This window comes from Erpetoichthys calabaricus, chromosome 7, assembly GCF_900747795.2.
Source record: "Erpetoichthys calabaricus chromosome 7, fErpCal1.3, whole genome shotgun sequence".
NCBI classification, from domain to species: domain Eukaryota; kingdom Metazoa; phylum Chordata; class Cladistia; order Polypteriformes; family Polypteridae; genus Erpetoichthys; species Erpetoichthys calabaricus.
This window is the reverse complement of record NC_041400.2, coordinates 81,673,382-81,698,984: the sequence shown is the minus strand read 5'-3', so window position 1 is coordinate 81,698,984 and position 25,603 is coordinate 81,673,382. Positions and strand designations below refer to the sequence as shown.

Below are 25,603 nucleotides of genomic sequence, written 5' to 3'. Positions count from 1 at the left end.
TATTTCGCGGGTGGCTCTGGAACACAACCCCCACGATGGAGGAGGGATTACTGTATACACTTCATGTCTATTTTCTCATTTCTATTTTGTCAATTATTACTAAAACATGAAAAATGTTTGCTTTAATGATGTGTTTACATAGCTTGCTGTAGACACGGTACACACATGAAATGTATGTATTCCAAATGATGATATATTTTTTACCCAATAAATCTACAGGTACTTCACTCCAAGATAAACACAGAGCACTGAGAAACTTCTTTGCGAATTGACTGCGGCGGTGGCGGGGGGATGGTATAGCAGGTTGCTTGCTGCTTGTGCTTATTTTTTTTTTATTTTTTTTATTTTTTTATATTTTTATTTTATTAATTTTCATTGTAATCATTCCATACAAACAGATCCATTTATAACCCAACAAATTTGAAAACAAATCAAACCCCATCCCTGAGAAGGAGAGCTTAGCTAAAGGAAAATTTCTTTAAGCTTTTTAATAAGGCAACATTAGACAAAAGAAGGGGAGAAGTAAATATCTATATAAATAAGAGATGGAGAAGGGAGTTAAATACAATAATAGTTAATTCTCTTATTCTAAAATAATATTGATTAAATCCTGCCAAGTTTTGAAAAAATTTTGTACAGATCCTCTAACTGAAAATTAGATTTTTTCCAATTTCAAATAATATAAAACATCAGTTTCCCACTGACTAATAAGAGGAGAATTAGGATTCTTCCAATTTAACAAAATAAGTCTGCGTGCCAAGAGTGTAGTGAATGCAATCACCGTTTGTTTGTCCTTCTCCAATTCAAGTCCATCTGGAAGGACACCAAACACAGCTGTTAGTGGGTTAGGAGGGATTGTGATACTAAGGCTGTCTGAGAGGCACTTAAAAATTTTTGTCCAAAATGATGTTAGTTTGGTGCAGGCCCAGAACATGTGACCCAGTGAGGCAGGAGCTTGGTTGCAGCGCTCGCAGGTTGGATCCTGGCCTGGAAACATTTTGGACAGTTTTAAGCGAGACAGATGAGCTCGATATATAATTTTTAGTTGAATAATTCTATGCTTTGCGCATATAGAACTCGAGTGAATTCTCTGCTTTGCTACCTTCCACTCCTTTTCTGATATATTGATTAAGAGATCTTCTTCCCAATGTCCTCTTGGATCTTTGAAAGGTAGGGACTCTAATAAGATTTTATATATTGCGGAAATAGTGTTTGTTTCCTCGGAATTGAGCAGTATTTTTTCCAGCATTGTGGAGGGTGCAAGGTGGGGGAAATCGGGCAATTTCTGTTTAACAAAATTTCTAATTTGAAGATAGTAAAAGAAATGTGTAGCTGGGAGGTTAAATTTTGAACGGAATTGTTCAAAAGATGTAAATATGTTGTCTATATAAAGATCTCTGAGCATTTTAATCCCAAAACTTTTCCAGGTATTAAAAACTGGATATACTTGCGAAGGTTGAAAGAGGTGGTTCCCTTGCAAAGGTGCCACTGATAAAAGATTTTCCATCTTAAAATGCTTCCTAATTTGGTTCCATATTCTGAGTGAGTAAAGCACAATTGGGTTTTTAGTATATTTGCGATAACTTTCATTTATTGGAGAGCAAAGCAGGGAATATAAAGAAGTACTACAGGATTTTACTTCTATTGCAGACCAAGCCTGTGTATGTGCATTTATTTGTGTCCAGGTTTTTATGGCTTGTATGTTTGCTGCCCAGTAATAAAACTGAAAATTAGGTAAAGCCATGCCACCTTCTGCCTGAGGTCTTTGTAGGGTCGCTCTTCGGATACGTGGGTGTTTTGAGTTCCAAATGAATGAGGTTATTATTGAATCTAACTGTTTAAAAAACGATTTATTGATATATATTGAAATGTTTTGAAATAAAAAGAGAAGTTTAGGAAGGATATTCATCTTAACAATGTTAATTCTTCCGGCTAGATTGAGATGAAGGGTTGACCATCTATGCAAGTCTTGCTTAATTTTTTCCATACAGACGCCAAAATTTTGTTGATAAAGAGCTTTATGTTTACTTGTGATATTTACCCCTAGGTATTTAAACTGATCTGCTATGGTAAAAGGTAGGGTGTCTAATTTAATATTATATGCTTGTGAGTTCACTGGAAAGAGTATACTTTTATTCAGATTAATTCTAAGACCAGATATCTTTTGAAATTCTGTTAGTGCTGTTAAAACAGCAGGGACAGTGTTTTCTGGGTCCGATATATATAAGACCATATCATCTGCATATAGAGAAATTTTCTGTTCCAGTCCTTCTCTGACAATCCCCTTTATCTGATGAGAATTTCGGCAGTGAACCGCCAGTGGTTCAATAGCGATTGCAAACAACAGTGGCGACAAGGGACATCCTTGTCTGGTACCACATTCTAGTTTAAAGTAGTCTGAGCAAATTTTATTAATACAAACTGAAGCTTCTGGACTGGTATACAGTAGTTTAATCCAAGCACAAATATTCGGGCCAAACCCAAATTTCTCCAATGCAGTGAAAAGGTAATTCCATTCGATCATGTCAAATGCCTTTTCTGCGTCTAATGATAGTAATATCTCTGGGGTGTTTGATTTTGCTGTTGAATATATAACATTAAACAAGCGTCGGAGATTTGAAGATAGATGTCGGCCTTTAATAAATCCAGTTTGATCTTGTGATATTACCGAGGGCAGCACTTTCTCCATCCTTCTAGCTAGGATTTTTGAGAGTATCTTAACATCATTATTCAGGAGTGAAATTGGTCTATATGATGCACATTGTAACAAGTCCTTATTTTGTTTAGGAAAGACGGTGATTAATGCTTGTCGAAATGTTTGAGGTAGTATTTGGTGGTCTTTAGCTTCTGTAAATGTTACCAATAAGAGTGGAGCTAGCTGAGTGGAGAATTTCTTATAAAACTCTACGGGGTAACCATCAGGGCCTGATGATTTCCCGCTTTGTAGTGACTTTATAGCGTCTAGTAATTCTGTTAGCGTTAGAGGTTTATCTAGTTCCTCAGCACTTAAAGCATCTATTTGTGGTATTTGTGAATTATCCAGAAATGCATTAGATTGCGTGTTGTCTTCTTTGGGCTCAGTGGAATATAAAGACTTATAGTAATCTCTAAATGTGTGCATTATTTTATTATGGTCGATGATTTCTTCTCCATTCTTGTTGGTGATTACTGGTATTGCATTGTGAACTTCTTGTTTATGAATTTGTTGAGCTAAAAGCTTATTAGCTTTTTCTCCGTGTTCATAGTAATGCTGTCTAGACTTATAAATAAGTTGTTCAGTTTCTTTAGTTGTTAAGATGTTAAGTTCTGTATGCAAGGCCTGCCTTTTCCTGTGAAGAGCTTCACTTGGACGCCTGGCTTGTTCTTCATCTATTCTAGTAATTTCATTTCTTAGCTCTGACACTTTCTTGGTTTCTAATTTATTTCTATGGGAAAGATATGAAATAATCTGGCCTCTTAGGAAGGCCTTTAGAGTTTCCCAGAGTGTTCCTGCAGAAACCTCTGTAGACATGTTTGTCTCTAGGAAGAAGCTGATTTGTTTGGATATAAATTCTGTGCAGTTCTCGTCTGCCAATAAAAGAGGGTTAAGACGCCATCTGCGAGGTGAGTACGAGGGGCTTATTGATTTTAGCTCCAAGACTAGAGGGGCATGGTCAGAGATAACAATTGTGTCATATTTGCATGATTTAATTGTAGGCAGGAAATTATTATCTATAAAAAAATAATCAATTCTTGAGTAGCTATAATGCACTGGTGAGTAGAACGAATATGTTCTTGAGTTTGGGTTAAGAAACCTCCAGGGGTCTGATAAGTTGTGATCATTTAAAAACTGTGTAATTATCTTTGCAGTATTAGATGTCGTCCCCCCTGTCACAGGAGTCCTATCTAAGAGTGGATTTAAAACACAATTAAAGTCCCCAGCCATTATAATTTTATGAGTGTTCACACTGGGAATGGATGCAAATAGATTTTGCATGAATTCCTTATCATCAACATTGGGTGCATAAACATTTATCAAAATCATTTGTTATATAAGTTGCCCATGACCATCACATATCTCCCTTCAGGGTCCGACACTACCTCTGATGCTACAAATGGAACTGTTCTATGTATGAGAATTCCCACCCCTCTAGTTTTCTTTATAAAGCTAGAATGGAACATTTGGCCAGTCCAGTCTTTTTGTAATCTGAACTGATCCTTGGTTAGTAAGTGGGTCTCCTGTAAAAATACTATTTTAGCGTTTAAGCCTGTTAGGTGAGAGCATACTTTCTTTCTCTTTAATTCGTGATTCAGGCCTTTAACATTCCAGCTCACAAAGTTAACTGTCCCATCATGGAGACATTGATTCTGAGTTTTTAATGTCATTTTATAGTTTTAATTGGTAATATGGCAGTTTTAATCTTAGTTTCAAGATTCCCCAGGAGTTGTTGCATGTTAGCCTGTTGCTGCATTGATATTTATAATTATAAGGATTATAAGAATAGATTAGATATAACCTGCTCTCCTTCTCTCCCCCCTTTATCCCCCCACCCCCCCATTTTGCCTCCCCACATGAGGCTAGACCCCACTTCGCGATGTTCCAGTCCTCTGACATACGAAGAGACAGAGCACGTCCAAAACAAAACAAACCCCACCCTGCAGCGGCGTTACAGAATTAAAACAGAGATATCTTTTACAGTTAAATCCTTAATACTATCTGCCGAAAATGTTCTCATTAAGAATATTTAATCTTGAAATAATCTTCAGCGCTTTTAAGTTAAGATATTAAGGTTAAAAAAAAAAAAAAAAAAAAAAAAAAAAAAAACAACCCTGGGAGTGATTTTAAAAACTAGTCCAGGATAAACCTGGTAATTCATACTGTAATAGTATAATGGTAATTGTATAAATAGTAGAACAAGCATTAAACCAAGGGTATGAAGTTAAACAGTCTACTTTAAGGTATAGTAAAATAAAAAAAATAAATAAATAAATAAATTTAAAAAAAAAAAAATAAATAAATAAATAAATAAATAAATAAAAAAATAAATAAATAAAACGAATCCTACTTTAATCACTTCCACATTTTCACACTCACGTCTATAACTCTATAACTCTGATTAAAACATAAACATATAACATATAAAGTCCAGATAAAAAAAAAATTTAAAAAAAAGAGAATAAGAGATGTATAATTATAATACCAGTCTCTTTAAACATGGATCCAGCGATCAGATCATGGGTCTTTCCCGTGCCTTGATAGAATACGGCTCTTTAATTTTAATTAACTTTCAAAAAAAGTGTCGGAAACAGCTTCTTTAATTCTTTTTCAGCTTCTTCTTTGCTGAAGAAAATATAATGTCCGTCTTGAACTTCCACTTTCAGTTTGGCAGGATACAAGAGGCTGTATTTGATATCGGCTTCCCGTAGCATCCTTTTAATGTCGTTGTAGGATCTGCGTTTTGCAGCTGTTGATGGTGAGAAGTCGGGAAAAATACGAATAAGATTATTTTCGAATATAATCTCTTGCTTGTGTCTGAGAAGTGCCATCACATCAAGCTTACATCTTAGTCGTTCGAAGCGGACAATAAAAGACCTAGATTTAAAGGCGCTTGGTATCTTTGTGCGATAAGCCGTGGCTATCTCATTGTCGAGTTTAAAGTCATCTCCAATTATTTTAGACAGTAATTCTACTGCAAATTTCACTGGGCTTGAGCTTTCTCGTTTCTCAGGTATACCATCAATTCTTATATTATTTCTTCTGCACCCATCCTCCAGGGCTGCAAGTCTGTCTCCAAGTTTTTTGTATTCCGAGTTCGCAGCTGTGGCTTTTTCATCGGCGTTAGATGCCATTTGTTCCGCTGTTTCCACTCGAGCCGTGAGTCCCTGCTTAACGTCTTCCAGCTGGTCTGAAACGTCATTAATATGATCATCAAGCCTTTTCAGTTTGGAGTTAGTTTCTTCAATGTGTTCCACTAATTTCTCCAACATGCCTTTAAAGTTCACGTCGAAACGTTCAAATAGACGCGTTTCCTTATCTTTGTTATCCTTCTTGAGCTCAGTGGCCACCTTCTTAAGATCATTTGTGTTATCTTTCTTAAGCTCATTCATGGCCGTAACCATGGCAGTGGCCAGTGTAGTGTTCATCTCTTTCTGTGTAGCTATCTGTGTAGCGATCATCTCTTTCAGTTCGGACAGTTCGCTTCTGCTTTCGTGCTCCGCAAGTGAAAATGCAGCTCCTGTTACAGGCTCGCGATGAGTAGATGAGAGCACGTCCTGCAGAGCCCTTTCTAGTCTCGAATGATCCTCAGTAATCGGCGATCCCTCGCGACCTGTATCACTTGCGCCTTCGCTCCCATTTTCACTCTCGACTGGAGACGATACAATGGAGCGGGGCCCCAGGAATTCTGCGCACTCTTCTGCCTGTTCCAGGTCAGTCTCCGTGATGCCATACCTTACACCTGCACTCAGGCCGGAAGTCTGTCCGGACTTCGATGCAGCTTTAAGTTTCTTTTCCGGTTCTTTCTGACTTTTCTTCTTGTTACTCATGCTTGTATATTGTAGTGGAAGTTCCTTGGTCGGGTTAAATACAGGATACCTCTAAATAATATGAAATACGTGGGAAAATAAAGCCGCTGCTAGCGGAGCTCTGCTTCAGACGTCCATCTCCTATAAACGGACCAAACCAAACCCCTGCTTGTGCTTATTGACACATTTACAAGACAAAAGACGCTGACAGAGTGGTGCGAATTGATTTAAGGTGGGCCAGGTTTACAAGATTTTCCATAAGCTTTGGTAATTCTAGTGTTAACTATCTGAAACTTCATTGCGAATTGACTGCGGTGGTGGCGGGGGGATGGTATAGCAGGCTGCTTGCTGCTTGTGCTTATCGACACATTTACAAGACAAAAGACGCTGACAAAGAGGTGTGAACGGATTTAAGGTGGGCCGGGTTTACGAGTTTTTCCGTAAGCTTTGGTAATTCTAGTGTTAACTATCCGAATATTAATTGGTATAACCTTGCAAATAGCAGAGCATAACAGCAGGAGTTTTTAGAAGTAATCAGTGACTGTTTTTTAACACAGTATGTTAAAGCACCAACGTGGGGTGAAGCCTGTCTAGATTTAGTATTTATGATAATCAGGACAGAATTGAGGGTGTAGAGGCAATTGAACCAATAATATAATACAATTCTCAGTGTTTTGTAAGTGTGAGGATGTAAAGACCAAAACTGTTAAGTTTAACTTTGGTAGGGCAAATTTTGAGCAAATGCGGCAATGTCTAAGGAGGATAGACTGGGATAAGCTTTTAAGTGTGGAGAGAGTTGAGGAGCAGTGGAACAGTTTTCTAAGTATTTTACATGTAATGCAGGACAGGTATATACCTAAATTTGGAATTAGTAGGAAATTTAAAAAAAATCAGCAGTGTACATACGAGATATGGACTGTAGGTTTGTTCTTAAGTTGAATTTGTATGTAAGTCAGAACAGGTACATTATTTTAATAAATGCTATTGTTGACCGACTGTAACCAAGTGCTCTGCCAATAAATGATAGAGTTTCACCTCTCTCTGACCTTATTATTATTTCTACTTTATTTTCCATGGTGATGGCTTTTCTCTTCTTTACTGCATCACCAGCGCTTGTATCAGATTTGTGTTTCAGAGACATTGTTGAAGGGTGAAGACAAAAGGTTAAGATGAGCTCTTCTGCATAGCTCTGTACATGCTATCACAACAGGAAGGCACCACTCGTCAGCACGTCTGGTGTACTGATGAGAGACACCTTCCTGCTATGTACGTAACAGTACAAGCAGGCTTGCTACTGAGAATGAATGGGAGTGGCGAGTCTTGCCTACAGTATGCTGCCTGAGTGGTGAGTCTTGCATACAGTATGCTTCCTGGAGCGTCTGCCCACCGAGAATGAACAGGGTGCGGCCAAAGGCGAGTAGTGAATCGCCCACCACCATCCCCATTCAACAGGCAACCACCCGAAGCACACTACAATGCTGCCCTCTGCTGCCCCATTCATCCACAATGGCCTCCGTTCAGCCACAACAGGGTCACCGCTTGCAGCATCACCAGCCGCCTACTGAGAACGAACGGGGCAGCTGTTCGAGGGACACTGCAAGGCTGTGTGGTGGGTGGGCAGTGAAATGCCCCTCTCCACCCCATCCAGCCTCCGTCCAGTCAGGAGCAATAGCTACGGCGGTGTGGTGGGAGGGCAGCGAACCGCCCCATCAACCCCCTGTTCTGCACACGAACGGTAGCTGCATCCCCAATGACAATGGTCCCCGGGTCACCGCTTGCTGCGCACCCAGCCGCCCACTGAGAATGAATGGGGTGTGGCCCCCACCAACCCATTCATCAACCAGAGCCGCCTGAGACACTACACTGCGCGAGCAGTGAAACCGCCCCCCTCCAGCCTCTGTCCAGCCACCGCTTGCAACGTCCCCAGGCCGAAGATGACGGAGTGACAGTTACTGAGGAACCTGCGTCGCATCCCCAAGACAAATGAAGGAGCAGCTGCGGCCCCATTCGTAAACAGTATGTCGAGTGTCCGTAATTCGAGGACTACCTGTATAAGGCATATAAAACTAATAACTCCAATGTGAATTGTAGGGTGTATGAGAACATGAGGGCAACCATTAAGAATGATATTAGGGAGGATAAAAGACAGATGGAGAGGAATATAGCAGATAAGGCGAAAAACAACACAAAGAGATTCTTTAGGTATTTTAGTAGTAGAACATCAGTTAAGGAAGAGGAGAAGTGCACCAGGAATATTACAGTGTAATTAAAAATACGGGCAGTGAAATCGTGGATGCTCTAAATAAGCATTTTTCTGAGATCTTGAAAAGTAAGGACACAGATATCCTCTCATCGGTAAATGGGACTACTAAAGAGGTACTAATTGACTTGGAAATTGTAGAGGGAGAAAAACTTCTCAGATTAAATACGCTGAAATCAAACCAATCTCTAAAGCCAGATGATATTTACTCTTGAGTTCTTAAGGAGGTTGGTGAGTACATATATAAACCCCTAACACATATTTTTAGGAAGTCACTGACACTGGGGAAATTCCAAAAGAATGGAAAATGGCAGATTTCAATATACAATGGGAGGTCTGAAAATCTAGAGAACACCTCATGAGAAGGATTTAGGAGTCAATGTGGACTCTAAGCTATCGACTTACGGAGAGTGTTCAGAAGCCATTAAGAAGGCTAACAGAATGTTATGTTATATAGTACAATGTGTAGAGTACAAGTCCAAGAAGGTTATACTAAAGCTGTATAATGTTCAGGCTTCATAATGCACTGGTGAGACCTTATCTGGAGTACTGTGTGTAGTGTTGGTCACCAGGCAAAAAAAATACATAGCAGCGCTAGAAAAGGTCCAGAGAAGAGCAACAAGGCTGATTCCAGGGCTACAGGGGATGAACTATGAAGAAAGATTAAAAGAGCTGAGTCTTTTCAGTTTAAGTAAAAGAAGATTAAGAGAAGACATGACTGAAATGTTTACAGTTATTAAGGGAATTAGTACAGTGGATCGATACTGTTATTTTAAAATCAGTTTATCAAGAACAAGGGGATACAGTTGGAAACTTGTTAAGGATAAATTTCACAAAGACATTAGGAAACTTGTTCTTTTACACAGAGAACCACAGACACTTGAAATAACCTACCAAATAGCATAGTAGACAATAAGACTTTTGGGACTCTCAAAACTAGACTTGATGTTTTTTTAGAAGAATTAAGTGGATAGGACTGGCGAGCTTTGTTGAGCTGAATGGCCTGTTCTCGTCTAGATTGTTTTAATGTTTTAATGTTCTAATATGATGTGTTGCTGGTCTTACACTTACCTTCCATGGCATATTTCATGTCCTGAGAGAAAAGATTCCATATCACTTCTGCACTAATCTTCCCCACATTAAGCTCTTGAGGAAATCTAGAAAAAATAAATTATTATTAAAGTAACTGAAAGTATCCATACTGATGTACCTTTTCATTTTTAATCTTATAAATGCAGTCTGGTAGCCATAACAACTTAATATTTTTTCCAGGAAGCTTTATGAGCAATCTGGTGAGTCAAAGCGAACAAGAATCTTGTTAAAAGTCCAGCAATCCAACTCTGATACCAATTATTAGTGATCAGGTGCACAATACCATGCATCAAAAGTAAAATAATGAAACGGTCTGGAAGCAGCTTCTAGTCTGTTAAGAAGTAAATCATTTAAAGTTTTAAAAAACACATTTTAATAATCCAAGCAGAAAACAAAAATGAAAAACATACAGTATGTGAAGAGAGCTGTAATGGTAAAATATCTATCTATCTATCTATCTATCTATCTATCTATCTATCTATCTATCTATCTATCTATCTATCTATCTATCTATCTATCTATCTATCTATACAGCAGGAGTACAGCAGACATAACATAACATACATACACACACATACATGTCCTGCACGTGAAAAACAAGGCTCAGTCTTAGGCTTCAGAAAGACCAGCTTTATTAATCTACTTCAAAGAGGAACAGCAAGCGTATTTATTGAAGTGGGAGCTACCACTCCATGACACACAAACACAGTAAACAAGCAATGACTTCATTAGTCATTCTGCCTTGAATCCCTCCTTTGGTTCAGGAACAGATAATCTTCCTCGTCAGGTTGGTCCCACGCTGTGATTGGATCGTCCTGGAGAAAAGAAGACAAAGAGAAAGTGGGCCAGATCATTGGCCAAGTTAAAGTACCCAGCGGGTTGACGATTGGTCCACGGCCAACGGACGCATTGCACGGCAGGACTGCAAACTTGTTGCCATGGTGATGAGCCTTCTATGACAGATGGGGCTGCAAAATTGCTGTTGAAGCAGGATGTGTTGCGCGGCAGGGCTGCGTGCATGTCACAGCTCTCACCCCAGCTTCGGGCACATCAGCGTGAACGAAGCAGCTGGTACGACTAGGTTCAGCCAGCTGTGAGAGGATGTCCGTGTTTACGTGTGCAGAGCCAGGCAGGTAGCTTACATCAAGGGTGAAAGGACGCAAGTGTAGAAGAAGAATGTTCTCCCCGGCACCATGTATCCTGTGTGTTTATTTTATAACAGATGCTTGCAGCTCTAACGTTTAGGGAAGCTTGATTTATTGAACTGACAAAAATATGTTACCCAATGCTTAACTTCCTCAAAGTAAAATGACTCAGGAGACAAGAAAGATCACAAGATTTCAGGGGTACGTGTAAGGCGCCTGTCCTGTTTTAAGGGGAACTTAGATAATGTCTAGTTCAGATATTACATCATTTACAGAATCATAAGATAGAGGGGTATTTAAAGCTCCCCCTAGCCGTAGTTCAGGGTTCAGACGAGCCCTGCTGCGACAGGCTGTGCTCTCTGGATCTCTACTTTCTGTGACTCCTGATGTACAATAAACAACAACTTGTGAAAAACATCACCTGCCGTCGAGTCTGCAATTTCTTTCGCCCACAGTTTCTGGCGCCCAGACGTGGGGCAGGAGACGGGCAGACGACTCCCTGAGCGAGATCACCTGGTGAAGCCACAAGTGCACCGATTTCGGCCGAATCGGTTAGGACCAGCTCCGGTAAAAGTTAGGACTGGCCTGTCCTGGGCGTTTCCTGCGTGGGGAGTCGCTGGCCTCCTCCTAGCCGAAGCGAAAGGCGACTGACGGGATTTTCCAGGCAGGCGGACGGAGTCGCAGTAAGTAGATCGGGGGATTCCCATATGTTTGACTGGTGGTGCTGGAAATAGAATTAAGAAAGAGAAAGAAAAGTCTAGACAAAGAGATGAAAATACTGTATCAAACCGTAGGAGGGTAATAGGGATTCATGCAGAGTGACGGCACAGTGTGAATGTTATTAAGTCACACCTTGTGAAGTGGAGTGAAAGAAGTAAGTGGCATGCTTCTAAATTTATAGAGGAATGGGGGTGAAAGGGGCAGTTAGAGAACGTGTGAAAATTTGAGAAAAAGGGGAGGTCGAGTTTTCTGCTCGCTGTCTAGTCATACTCTTGTCTCAACGGGTTGCTTAAGGTGACGGAGACTATACCCTGGCAGATTGACGCATACAAAAGGTCTGATGAAAGGATAGTGGTCTCACCCATATCCTAGACTCGGCTGGACGTATTGATGTAGTATTCTGCTGACCCGAAATCGGACACGAAGTCACCTGTAGCTGAAATCCGGGGACGAGAGCGGACGGCAAGTAGAACGAGGAAATAAACGAGGGTTGAGTCATTCTCTGTTGATTTCTGCCGCTCACTATGGGGAAAAATAAATAGCTAGCCAGTCAAACAGGTCCCCCAATGTCCTCAAAACCTAATGTTAGAAGGATTATTTTCGGAGAATCACCAGGCTCCACATACAGGCGGACCAAAAAAAATAAAAAAATAAAAAAATAAAATAAATAAATAATAAAAAAAAGGGTCCCCTAGAAGCTCATTGAAAAGAAGACAGGGTTAGATTAAATAAAAAAAAAAAAAAAAGGGCATGTAGGACGTGGAATAAGCACAGTGGGGGTAGATGAGTGAGAAACAGGAAATTAGAAAAATATTATGTAGAAATGCACAAGGATGTTGTATGTAGAAATGTACGAGGATGTTGTAACAAAGGTCCGTGTTATGTATGACAGATGGGAGTTGGTTATTAAAGCCTCTATTTATTATAAGGCAGTACAGAAATGAATTATTGGCCGCGGAAAGTTAAAACTAGAAAGGAAAAAATAGTTATTTATAGTGTTACAGAAAGTGCAAGCAGATTCGGGACCGCAGTCGAATGAGAAGCGGAAGAAGAGCGAAAAAAAAAGACCCATTATATCCTATACTTGCTCTCCCACCTTTCCTACACCATCCACATCCACAGCCCCCACCTTCTCCTCCGCACCTCCAGCACCCACCGCACCAGAATTAAAAGATGATCCCTCGGGGTCTGGTTTCTTTGAAGAATATCATTATGATCCCTCATTACACACTGATCCGGGGGATGACAAAAGTAACGTAATGGGTGCGGTGGGTGGGTTTCACGATCCTAGAACCTCCATTTCACAACGCACTAGAAGTCAAACCCTATTCCATCAGCCCCCTAATCAAAACACCACCTTTCAATCCCCCTTAAAGTCCCCCAAACCCCCAGGCCCCTTATTCGAATGCCCCCTGATTGAGATCTCAAAACCCCCCGATATGATTCAACGCAACCTGCAGGAGCCAATAACCCCACTACTGTAATGATACATCGTAACTGGGACATTCAAGAGCTGAAGGACGTTGTGTCTGAATTGCCTGATCCCAAAGTCATCGGTGGGTTAAAAAATTCATAGAACAATTGCAGCAGCTGTATGATATGTATAAGCCCAATGTCGCAGAACGGACTCAGGTGCTGCGGAGAAAGCTTCTCACCACATGGGCAACTGTAAATCATGGACAGCATAACGGAAATCCGTGGCAGTGGAACGAGGCGTTGCCTCGGGGCCGGGATGAAGGTCCCTTTATTACGCAATGGGAACATGTTAAAAATAATATTAAGGACAAGTATAAGAAAGGCACAGACTGGTCTCTTATCTCGGCTGCCAAACAGAAAAAGATGAGACAGTAGACGAATGGGCGCATCGTGTTCAAGATTTAATGACAAATCACTCTGGCTTAGACAATCCACACGATTGCAGTAAAGCTGAAGTTCCCCTTTTCGTGTCTGGTCTGCGAAGTGATATTCAAAACAAGGTCCGCACTTCCTGTATTGGATGGGAGGCTGCCGCGTTTGAGGAAGTAAAACGTCACGCAGCGCATGCTGAACGACAGAGCAAGCAGAAAGAGTCAGACACCCAGACAAAGCTGATTGCAGCACAAATGAACTATTACACTGGTGGGGCCACTCCCGGCAGAAGTCGTGGACGTGGAGGATTTTTCCGGGGACAAGGGCGTGGATGGGGACGAGGTCGCGGATATATGCTACCTAATCCAAGTGGATCATCCACTCAGCTGCCTCCCCCTCCAGATCCAAACGCTACACCTTATGCTTGTTACGGGTGTGGTGAAATGGGACACTTCCACCGCAATTGCCCTCACAAGTGCCCACCCCCTCCTCCACCACCTGAACAATTTGATATTTCATGGACATAGGAATCCGCAGGGACCCCCAGCTCTTCTCTTCAACTGCCTTTGCTCACCTATAATTCAGAGACTGATCCATTATTGACTTTAATGATGAATGGCACTGAAACTGTTTTCCTCGTGGACACAGGAGCCACGCGCTCAACCCTTTCGCTGAAGGAGGTTCCTGCCTCTCAAGATACGGTAACTGTGCTTACTGCTTCCGGACAACCACATGTTTTACTGGTTTCAAAGCCTCTTCAAGTTCAGCTGCATTCCAGTGGTTCCACTTTAACACACCGATTTCTTTTAAAACAGCTCTGTCCAGTTAACCTCTTAGGAAGGGATCTCATGACAAAACTTTCTCTCTCTATTTTCTATGACTGAACAAGGATTTTTCTGTTCAGCCCCAAAGCTCCTGTGCCAAATCGCCCCTCACCCCAAACCCTCTTTTGCAGCCTGGACTTTAAGTGTTTTCCCCACATACCATCCTTCTCAAAGCCCTACACTCCTTCCCCTCCTGCTTGTTTCCCAATCTCCAAGCCCCCAACACCCTACATTGCACTGCTCAATATTTCCCTGCAGACGTAGACACCCCCTGGCTGGAATCTTTTCTTTCTTCAGGCACCTGCCCCGAAACCCTTCACATTCCCTGTATTTTTATTTCATCCACAAAAGCTGCTGCTTATGTTCATCTCACATGCTCACAGAATATTTTCTATCTTAGTGGTTTAGTCCCTCATGTTTCTTTAGCCAAATCACATACCGTCCATTGGGTGGAAATTGGACCATGGGTAGAACAATGTCTTAATAGAACGGACTGGTCACATGTTGCTCCGGGTATCTTTGATACCTCAGATCATTTGATAACCAAAGTTGTGCTTCAAAATGATTTTTTAGTACATCGTGCAGTGTGCCGTCCTTCCCTTTCTGCTTTTTCATTGCAAACCATTTCTCCCCCTTGGCTCTCTTCACTTCCTGATTCACTGTGGTCCCAAGGAAAGAATGATTATGGAAGGATAGCCCGTTGTGAACCTCTGGTGATTCACCCAAAATCTTCCTTCCGCCCGCATCGTGCCCAGTATCCTCTGTCTCCCGAAGCACAGGCTGGCATATCCGCCGTACATTCCGATCTCGTGAAACGTGGAGCAATTATTCCAATTAAATACTCTCCAGTCAACTCCCCCATTCTCCCTGTCAGAAAGGCTGACGGTCCATGGCGCTTTGTTCAGGATCTCCGCCAGGTTAATTCTGCTATCTTTCCTCGTGCACCTATTGTTCCTAACCTGTCCACTATTCTTTCCAACATACCCCCCTCCGCCCGTTATTTTTCTGTTATTGATTTAGCCAATGCTTTCTTCTCTATTCCTGTGCACCCTGATTCTGGTTTGCTTTTACTTTCCAAAACCGTCAATGGACCTGGACCGTCATGCCTCATGGATATACTGAAGCCCCTTGTGTTATGGACAAGCTCTTGCTCAAAATTTAGAAGGCTTTTGGCCAGATAAAGATAGTGTATTGATACAGTATGTAGATGATGTAATGTTGTGTAGTGCTACAAAAGAAAATTGCGAACAGGATACTCAGAAATTGTTATTATTTTTAGCAGAAAATGGCCATAAAGTTTCTAAAGCAAAACTGCAGTTAATTCAAACAACTGTGAAATATTTAGGTCATGACATCACTTGTGGAACAAGAGCTCTCTCTAGAGATCGCATTAACACCATTCAGAATCTTCCCAGACCGGTCACAAAACAACAAGTTATGTCTGTTCTGGTCATCCTAGGTTACTGCCGCCAGTGGATTTTGAACTTCACTGAAAGAGCACAGCCATTACAAAATTTAGTAAACACCCCTGGCCTTCCTCTTTCTGGTCAGATACAATGGAACGAGCAGGCTGATAAGGCTCTTACTGATTTAAAAACTGCCCTCCTCTCTGCGCCCGCGCTAGGACTTCCTGACTATTCTCATCCATTCACTCTGTTCGTGGACGAAAAGGGGGGATTTATGAATGCAGTTTTAACACAAGCGCATGGCGACAAACAAAGACCAAGAGCCTATTTTTCGAAAAAATTGGATCCTGTGGCTGCAGCACTTCCATCTTGCCTTAGGGATGTGGCCGCCACAACAGAAGCTGTGCTAGCCAGTACAGATATAGTGCTCATGAGCCCCCTAACAGTAAAGGTGCCTCACACCGTACACTCCATTTTAGTACAGGCTAAGACCTCACATCTGCTAGGGCAATACACTATCAAAATGTACTCTGTACTCTGTCAAACGTCACAATTGAAAGATGCTCTACCTTAAATCCAGCCACTCTTCTTCCAACTGAAGAGGAATGAGAGCCACATGACTGTCATGATGAAATAGCTAAGGTCATAAAACCTAGACCAGACCTACAGGAAACACCTCTAGAATCCGGAGAAATAATTTTTGTGGACGGGTGCTCTTTGCGATTGGAAAATGGAACACCCTCAACTAGCTACACAGTGGTCAAAAGTGACCGCTTATTGGAAGCAAATCGAATCTCGTCAAGTTTAAGTGCACAAGCAGCTGAGCTAATAGCCCTTACTCGAGCATTCCAGCTGTCTGAAGGGAAAATCATAACAATTTACACAGACTCTAGACATGCCTTTGGAGTCTGCCATGATCATGGAGCCTTATGGAAATTACGGGGATTTAAGACCAGCGCTGGCAAACCCATCCAACATCAAAAGCTAATCGAATCCCTCTTAGAGGCCATAACTAAATCATCAAAGTTAGCGATCGTTAAATGTCAAGCTCACATAGGAAAACAGGATCCTGTCAGCAAAGGAAACGAATTAGCTGATCACTTTGCTAAACAGGCTGCGTATAATAACACACCAATTTCTTTATTCCAACAGAGAAATGACCAGGACCCTGATAATCAGATTATTTCTTTGCAGAGTGCAGCCACGGACAGAGAAAAGAGAAAATGGTCCAAAGAAGGGTCCCTATCGGATGGAGTCTGGACCCATAGGCAAACTAACAAACCTTTCCTCCCAAAAGCTTCCTTCCCAGGTATGGAAAAAAAAAATCATCGCCCATGCCTAGACCATGCTGGAAAAGATGCCATGGTTCAAGATGTTGAAAAACATTGGGAAGCTGTAGGCTTCTCTACATATGCAGAGCAGTTCTGCAGGCGCTGTGCATTATGTCAGAAGTTTAATGTAGGAAAGGGCACCCAGGTAAGTCCCGCCGTTACACCTAACCCAATGGGTCCGTTTGAACATCTCCAAATGGATTTCATTGAACTAACACCGTCTAAAGGTTACCGTTATTGTCTAGTAATTGTTGATGTGTTCTCCCGATGGGTAGAAGCTTTCTCTTCTAAACACGCTGATGCTAAAACTGTAGCAAAAGCTTTAATCAAAGAAATCATTCCTAGGTGGGGCATACCCCAGAAACTGCAAACTGATAATGGCACTCATTTTGTGAACTCCGTTATAAATGAATTGACTACTTGGCTCCAGATAAATGTGCATCATTATTGCAAATACCACCCTCAGAGTGGAGGTATTGTGGAACGGTGCAATGGCACCCTAAAATCTAAATTAGCAAAAATCTGTGAACAGACAAATTTGCCCTGGCCGGATGTTTTGCCTCTGGCCCTAATGGGATTAAGGGGAAGAACACACTGGCAATTAGGACTGTCGCCGTTTGAAATTCTGACCGGACGACCCATGCCTGTTGAGATGGTTATGGGAAATGTTAACCTGCATACCGTGGACAATGATCTCCTCTCTAGTCTTACAGGTCTCCGAGCTTCTCTGAAGGAAGTCCATGAACAGGTTAATCAGGCCTGGAGGACTAGCCCTCCGTCGACTAACTCGCCAATTCCCTTAGGCACTTGGATCCTGGTTCGAGACACCCGAAGGAAACACTGGCATCAGCCTAGGTGGACAGGACCGTTCCAAGTTCGTCTGTCCACACCGCACGCAGTGAAAGTTGAAGGATTGCCCGCCTGGATTCACGCTTCACACTGCAAAAGATGGCATCCCTAACATTCATATTCATTTTGATTACACTCTTACTGTTTTTCCTTTCATTATCCATTTCACGAGTGACATCGACTTTCCAGGTGGGGAAGACTGCCTCATTCCAGGTTGACTTTTGTGAAATCGCCCCCTGTAGTGGCAGACAGGAACAATGGGAATGGTTTGACAAATATGTCTGTGTGAGCTACCCTTATTATGACTCTGATTCAAGTTTTGCTTCATCTGACTCTGAATGTGGCTTCTGGAGTGATGTGTTTTGCAAATACAGGACCAAATGACTGGGGCTATAATCCCTGGCAGGCCATACAGTATGACCTAAAGACTCGATTTTCTATTATAAAAGGACACGCCCCTCACAACTGTGCTGAGAACCATTGTAACCCTTTCATTATTACTTTTAAAGATCCCTCTTTGCATGATTCAGGAACTTAAGTTTTAGCTGCATACGCAAGTGGTTACGATCCACTAGGACTTTTTCAAATTAAGGTTGAGTTAAGGTTAAGTTTAATTAACTAATAATTCCAACCACTGTCGTCTCCACCCTGCCACTAATACCTCCCAGACTTCTCTTTCCTTTCCTCCTGATTTGCAACAGACTTCTGTTAAAATAATGAATGTTTCTACTCTTTCATCCACCTTTTCCATTGAAACTGGATATGGTGACCAGAACCACTGGTTACAGTGGGTATTATACTCTGCTAAACAAGTAAATCAATCTGATTGCTACGCCTGTGCTACAGCCAGACCACATTTGGCTACTGTCCCTTTCCCTCTTTCCAATATTTCTGACCCAGCTGGTCTTCCTTGTCTTCTTGCCCTTTTCACCTCTCCCTCCTCACCGAAAGACTCTAACTGCATTACACTTTCTCTTCTCTTCCCTCCCACTCCTCATATGACTCCCCTGGTGTTCCAGTCTCATGAAGGTAATTATACCTGCTTCTCAAGTAACTATAGTTCCCCCTCCAAGGTACTAACGTTGGTAATATCCCTTCTTTCTTCTGTTCCCAGACTTTTCAGGTTAATTCTATCTCATTTAATTGCTTGCTGTATTGTCCCCCTGATACGATATATTGTGTCCAAGTATTTCACTGCCTCCATGACCAAGGCTTATATGTTACACGAAGAACGAATGCTCCAATTCTCTTCCTCTACTTCCACTCCCTCCTCTTCTCCTACTCTTCCCCGTTCTGCTTCTATTTAACCCATATTTTTGTTTGTTCAAAAAGGGGGGAATGTAGAAGAAGAATGTTCTCCCCAGCACCATGTATCCTGTGTGTTTATTTTATAACAGATGCTTGTAGCTCTAACATTTAGGGAAGCTTGATTTATTGAACTGATAAAAATATGTTACCCAATGCTTAACTTCCTCAAAGTAAAATGACTCAGGAGACAAGAAAGATCACACAATTTCAGGGGTACGTGTAAGGCGCCTGTCCTGTCTTAAGGGGAACTTAGATAATGTCTAGTTCAGATATTACATCATTTACAGAATCATAAGATAGAGGGGTATTTAAAGCTCCCCCTAGCCGTTGTTCAGGGTTCAGACGAGCCCTGCTGCGACAGGCTGTGCTCTCTGGATCTCTACTTTCTGTGACTCCTGATGTAGAATAAACAAGAACTTGTGAAAAACATCACCTGCCGTCGAGTCTGCAATTTCTTTCAACCACACAAGCTAAGAAACCACAGAGTGAGGCAGGCATTTGTGTCCTTCTGCCACTGGAGCTGGGAGTAGTCAGTCACCAGTGTGAACTGCCGTCCCTAGAGGTAGTAACGGAGGGCCTCCACTACCCACTTAATTGCCAAACACTCTTTCTCAATGGTCAAGTAATTACATTCCCTGGGTAGCAGTTTCCTGCTGAGAAACAGAATGGGGTGTTCTTCCCCCTCAAAACAAAGCCCTAAACCAGAAGCGCTTGCATTCGTTTGCAGAATAAAGTCCTTTGAAAAGTCAGAATTGAGCAGAACTGGGAATGAGGATAAGGCATAGGTCCAAACAACATTATGATTCTTCTTGTCCTTCAAGTGTGGGGGGTGGAACGATGCGTAAAATTGGGAATGAACCGCCTGTAGTACCCCACAAGCCCGAAAATGTCATGAATCTGCCGTTGCATAGCAGGGCAGGGGTATGCGAGCACCTCCCCATACCTTGTCCATCTGCAGTTTAATCAGGCCATTCCCCATGGAGTAGTCGAGATAATTAAGTTTCTGACATGCCCAACCTGCACTTCTTCAGGTTGACTGTCTGCCCCGCAGGCTACAAACTGTCAAGGACCGCCTGTAAACAGTCAAGGTGAAATCTCCAATCGTTACTTAAAATTACCACATCATTGAGATACGCACCCACAAACACTGAATGGGGATGCAGAATCTGATCCATCATCCGCTGAAACGTCAATGGTGCTCCATGAATGCCGAAAGGGTGTCTGGTAAATTCAAAAAGTCCGTCTGGGGTGGCAAAAGCAATTTTCTCACAACTGGACTCCTCCAAGGGGTAGCCCTTCGTGAGGTCAAGAGTGGAAATATACGAGGCCTGCCCGAGATTCTCCAGCAAGCAATTCAACCACCTAAAATCAATACAAAACTGAACCGAAACGTCTGGCTTTGAGATGAGCACTATAGGACTCCGCCATTCGCTTTTGCTTTCACAAATAACTCCTAACTGGAGCATCTCTTTACGAATTATCTGTCTTGTTTTCTGTGGAAGATGATATAGGGACACATGCACTGTGATACCGGGGTCCGTTACTATACTGTGTTCCACAATTTCGGTCCAGCCAGGTGAGACCGAAAAGACATCTGAGTTCCTCATGATAGGTGCCAGCAGCTCATTTTTCTGAATGGCAGTTAAATCCTTGCCAATAGCGACTTCCTTCTGAGGGATCGCTACGGACGTGACCATGACCTCATGCGGTTCATGCCACTCCTTCAACAGGTTAATATGTAAAAGCGGTATGGGCTTCTGCCGCCCTGGAATCCTGACTTTATAATTCACAGGGAAGACACACTCTTCTATGACTGCCGGACCCAACCATTCGGCCCAAAATTTATGCGGATCCGACGGAATCAATACCAGCACCCAATCTCCCTTCTTGAACTTGCGCAGTTTACTTGTCTTGTCGCAATCACATTTCTGTGCCTACTGCTCACACTGAAAATGTTCCACCGCAATAAAGGACAACTTGGAAATCTGTTCCTGTAGCAACACAACTCAGTTGACAAACCTGCCCCCTCAAGTTGTCGCATGAGCCCCTGTGCACTCCTCTCGAAAAATGTCTAACACCCCGCATGGACGGCGAACAAAGAACAACTCAAAAGGGCTCAGTCCATTAGACGCTTCCGAGGATTCATGGACAGCAAACAGAAGGAAGGGCACTACTATATTCCACGAGGAATATTTGTTTTAGAGTTTTATTAAATAACTCAGTCAGGCCATTTGTCTGCAGACGATAAACCATGGAGTGTAATTGCTTAATTGCTCATTTTTTGCATAGCTGTTTCATGATGTGAGACATAAAGGGCATGCCCTGATCAGTCAAAATCTCGCAAGGGATACCAATATGCTTGAACATTTCTGACAGCGCTTTTGCAATAGTCCAGGCATCCACCAGCCGCAGCACGGTTACTTCTGTGTATCTTGTGGCATAATCAACTAACGAGCATATACTGAAAGCCACTTTTACTCTTAGGGAGAGGACCAACAATATCTAATCCCAAACTCTCAAAGGGGATGTCCAAAATAGGCATTAGTACCAGAGGTGCACTAGCGGGTCTGTGAGTGGAAACTATTTGACAGTCAGGATAGGCCTTACAATATTGTTCTACATCCAAGCTCATATTCCCTATTGCTTCTCATCCACCCTGATAATGACACTGAATCATACTTCTTAGTATTTGAGCGCACTGCATCCTGTAATCACTGGGAGCATACGGAGTGGGTGCACATACTGGCACTATTCTTGAGAGGACTGGTTTGGTGGCCCTATTACGATACCTATGAACAGAATGCCGGTGATTACGAACAATTAAAGATCAGGATGCTGCTATGTCATGGAATCAGTATGGACCAGCAGGCGAGGACATGTCGTGAGTAGAAGTCTAACCCAGAGTGGATGTCTTGCTCAGAAGCCTACGGACTAAAGGGCAGAATTGGGCACTACTTGAAACTAGAGACAAACAAGGAGCTGGCTGCTTGTGAATATCTGGTCAGTGCCTTCCCTGAATATGGATCACTGATCCAGTTCCAGACAGGACATGTTGCTACTCTTGACCCCACCTGTTGCAATATTAAAATAAGAGAAGCATATGACTCCTTTCCACTGTTAAAAATGCAGGTAGCTAGGTCACATCATTCTCATCTGTCCCCGGTTCAGTGAGCCAATGGACTGCAGTTGGGTGCATGGAGAGAGGTACTGTTGCACTGCCAACCTCATGTCCATTCCCTACACTGAGGTGGTGGTTAGTAATGGGCATTAGGTGACAGCATATACAGATTCCAAGACAGTGGGAATCTGTATCAAGCTGTCTAACCTGTATCCATGGGGAAAATCAATGGTACTGGTCTGCCACTGTATTATCACCTACGGTTGGCTTACTTGTAAGCTCAAGGTGTCTGTCATGTGCAGCTCCCTTACCTGTAATCTTGGGTCAGAACTGGTCACAAAGTAAAAGCAGAAAGACGCCTACCACCTCACCTACAACACTGAGCCTAGTTATTGATGAGAATGATCCATCACAAACTGTCTCCACGTCGCACTGTCAGCCAGCTTCCAAGCAGGGTAATTTTGCTACTAATGAGGTGTCCCCGGATCCACTGTCAGAAATACATTTTCAATTGAGGCGATTGCTGGCATCATTTAAGATGGAGCAATGGAATGATGATTCCCTTAAGTTTGCCGTAAATGCGTTTTTTTGATGGCCAACGTACAAATTATTCCATGTCACCTGGGCTGTGTTTTCTACTTAATAATAATTTGTCAAATCATGTAGGTGAGCATGAGGTGGAAGTGAGGTCATTGTTGACAGTTCTGTGAACTTACCTATGGCAGGTTTTAGAGCTGGCACATGCTTACTTCTTAAGTGCCTACCTGGGAACTGAGAACACTTTATAATAGATTAAACTCAGATTTTACTGGTTTAGAATTAACACTTGAATTACCGAACCCTATGAAAAAACTTGTAATCCCAGCCCACCTTAAATCCCTTCATAGCTCTCCATCAGCGTCTTTTGTTTTGTAAATGTGTTGATCAGCACAAGAAGCAACCAGCCTGCTGTACAATCCCAGCCTGATTTAGGTATGTGTTCAGCATTTCTTGCCTCACATTTCCTTTCATCCTACACTTAACACTTAATGTATGTATTCCAAATAACGACATACTGTATTATTTACCCTATACAACCCCAGGTATCTCACATGCAGATAAGGAGCCTTAGCTCGAGCTTGGAAAGCTGAGCTCCTTCAAGGTGGGGGATGGGACAGCAGGCTGCTTGCTGATTGTGCTGATCGACACATTTACAAAACAAAAGACACTGATGGAGAGGTGCAAAGGGATTTAAGGGGGGCCGGGATTATGAGTTTTTTTTGTAGGGTTCAGTAATTCTAGTGTTAATGAGGAGGTCTGTCGATTTTAAGTTTCCTGTCCGGAGTGTCAACTGAGATATATCACTCAGAATGACTGTGCACCACTCAATCCCATTCCGATCACTGACCTTTGAGCGCATAGCAGTGGAAACTGTAGGACCCCTTGAACTCTTTGCATGTGGCCACAAATATATTTTAGTTACTGTTGACTACACTACACATTATCCTGAGGCTATTCCCCAGAGATGATTTAATTCAGAAAATAGTGCATGGAAACATGTAGGGTTCTTCGCACAAGTCAGTATATTAATGGACTAAGGGACGCTGTTTACCTCGAAATGTTTGAGAACATGGCCAAGTTATGCAGAACTAAGCATATAAAAACCTCAGTATACCACCCTCAAACTTTAATCGGATGCTCAAACAAATGCTGCACAACGAGGATGGAATAAATTTGGAACAGTAACACCCCTTCGTATTGTTTGCCTATTGGGAGGTCCCACAAGCCTCCATAGGCTTCTCCCCATTTGTGTTATTGTATGGTCAACAACCCAAGGGACTATTGGGTATACTAAAAGTAGGTTGGAAAAAAGAGGCATTCCCTTCCACTAATATCTTAGATTATATCACGCAATTACGCAAAGATTTGCTCAAATGAGACACATCTTAAAAGAAAATATGGAATGTGCATCAGCCCAGGCTCACTATTATGAACGTGATATGACTTTACATGAATTCCAGCCCTAGAGTTTGTGTCATAGTTCTTGTTCCCACTTCATACTGAAAATTGTTTTATCATTGTCAGGAGCCCTACGAGATTAAGGAGTGAGATAGTAGTTAATCAACCAAACTGTCAAGCAGCCCAGCGTATATACCACATAAACTTGTTGAAACTGTGGAAGGAAAGGCAGCCAGATCCCTACTCTGGACAACCTCGATCCTTCTTCATTCAGCTTAAAACCCTTAATTCCAGCATAAATTTGATGTCCAAACAAGAACAACAACACAAAGCAGACAACTTGTCTGACTTGGAAGTGGTGAAACAGGTAGTCCGAAAGAACTTCCCTGATTGCACACATTACAGATCATGAGGTCATAGTCCAAGAACACTTGTACCTCTTCCTGGAAAAACAAACAAGCAGAAGTAGACTCTTAAACACCCCATCATGTATCTGAGTTGGAAACGGTTGGACTCGGTCACCAGGTATGCAACGCTGGAGAGAGAGGCCCATGCAATTAAATGGGTTATTAATCAGCTGAGATATTACCTCCTGGGTAACCAATTTACTCTTGTAATGGTCCATGCACCCTTACAGTGGATGGCTCTTCATAAAGATTCAAATCCCCATGTCACCAGGTGGTTCCTGGACCTAGAGCCTTATTGGTTTAAAGTTCTACATCACTGAGATACACTCCATTCCAATGCCTTACCTTTCTTGTATTCATTATTTGATGGTTCAGGTCTCCCGAGCTGATGCGTCCTGGCTAAGGGTGGGTTTGGGGTACTATCACATGCAAACTCATGAGATATAGTTTAAGGGCTTTGGTTATGGTAATTATCCACTGCTTCAAAGAATGGTGCTGTAAGATAATTTTCTCTCTTTTCCTTCCCCTGCAGGCTGGAAGGTTAACAGCTCTCCACCATGAACATCACTTCCGGTCTCCATCCACCTGTACCCGCCTCTTCTTGCCCAGGCATAATATGACTGGAAGAACGGCCTTCTTCCACAACCACAATATGACTCCAGACTGAGAAAACTCATTTTTGCATTTTCATGTTTTCTTTGAATTTATTATACTTTCAATTATGTGGGTTTTGCCTGAGGGTGCTCTAACACTCTGATTGTCTCTATTCTCTTATTACAAAATATATATGTAGTCATGCATGGGCACCTGAGGTATGCAAGTATTACAGGAAGGAGCGCTGTCGCTAGTGTTC

General features: G+C 42.1%; 1 protein-coding gene and 1 long non-coding RNA gene across 2 annotated transcripts in view; one reads left to right on the top strand and one right to left on the bottom strand.

Annotated features, from left to right (window-relative positions):
• LOC114654212 (protein unc-13 homolog B-like) overlaps positions 1 to 25,603 on the bottom strand; it is an 837,814-nt gene that overhangs the window by 203,961 nt on the left and 608,250 nt on the right. Inside the window, 1 exon segment of the mRNA XM_051929449.1 lies at positions 9,813 to 9,921. Coding sequence (XP_051785409.1) covers positions 9,813 to 9,921 — 109 coding nt within the window.
• On the top strand, positions 12,398 to 13,559 carry LOC127528857 (uncharacterized). The gene is made up of 2 exons (XR_007935462.1): positions 12,398 to 12,706; positions 12,788 to 13,559. It is a non-coding gene; the product is annotated as an uncharacterized LOC127528857 (long non-coding RNA).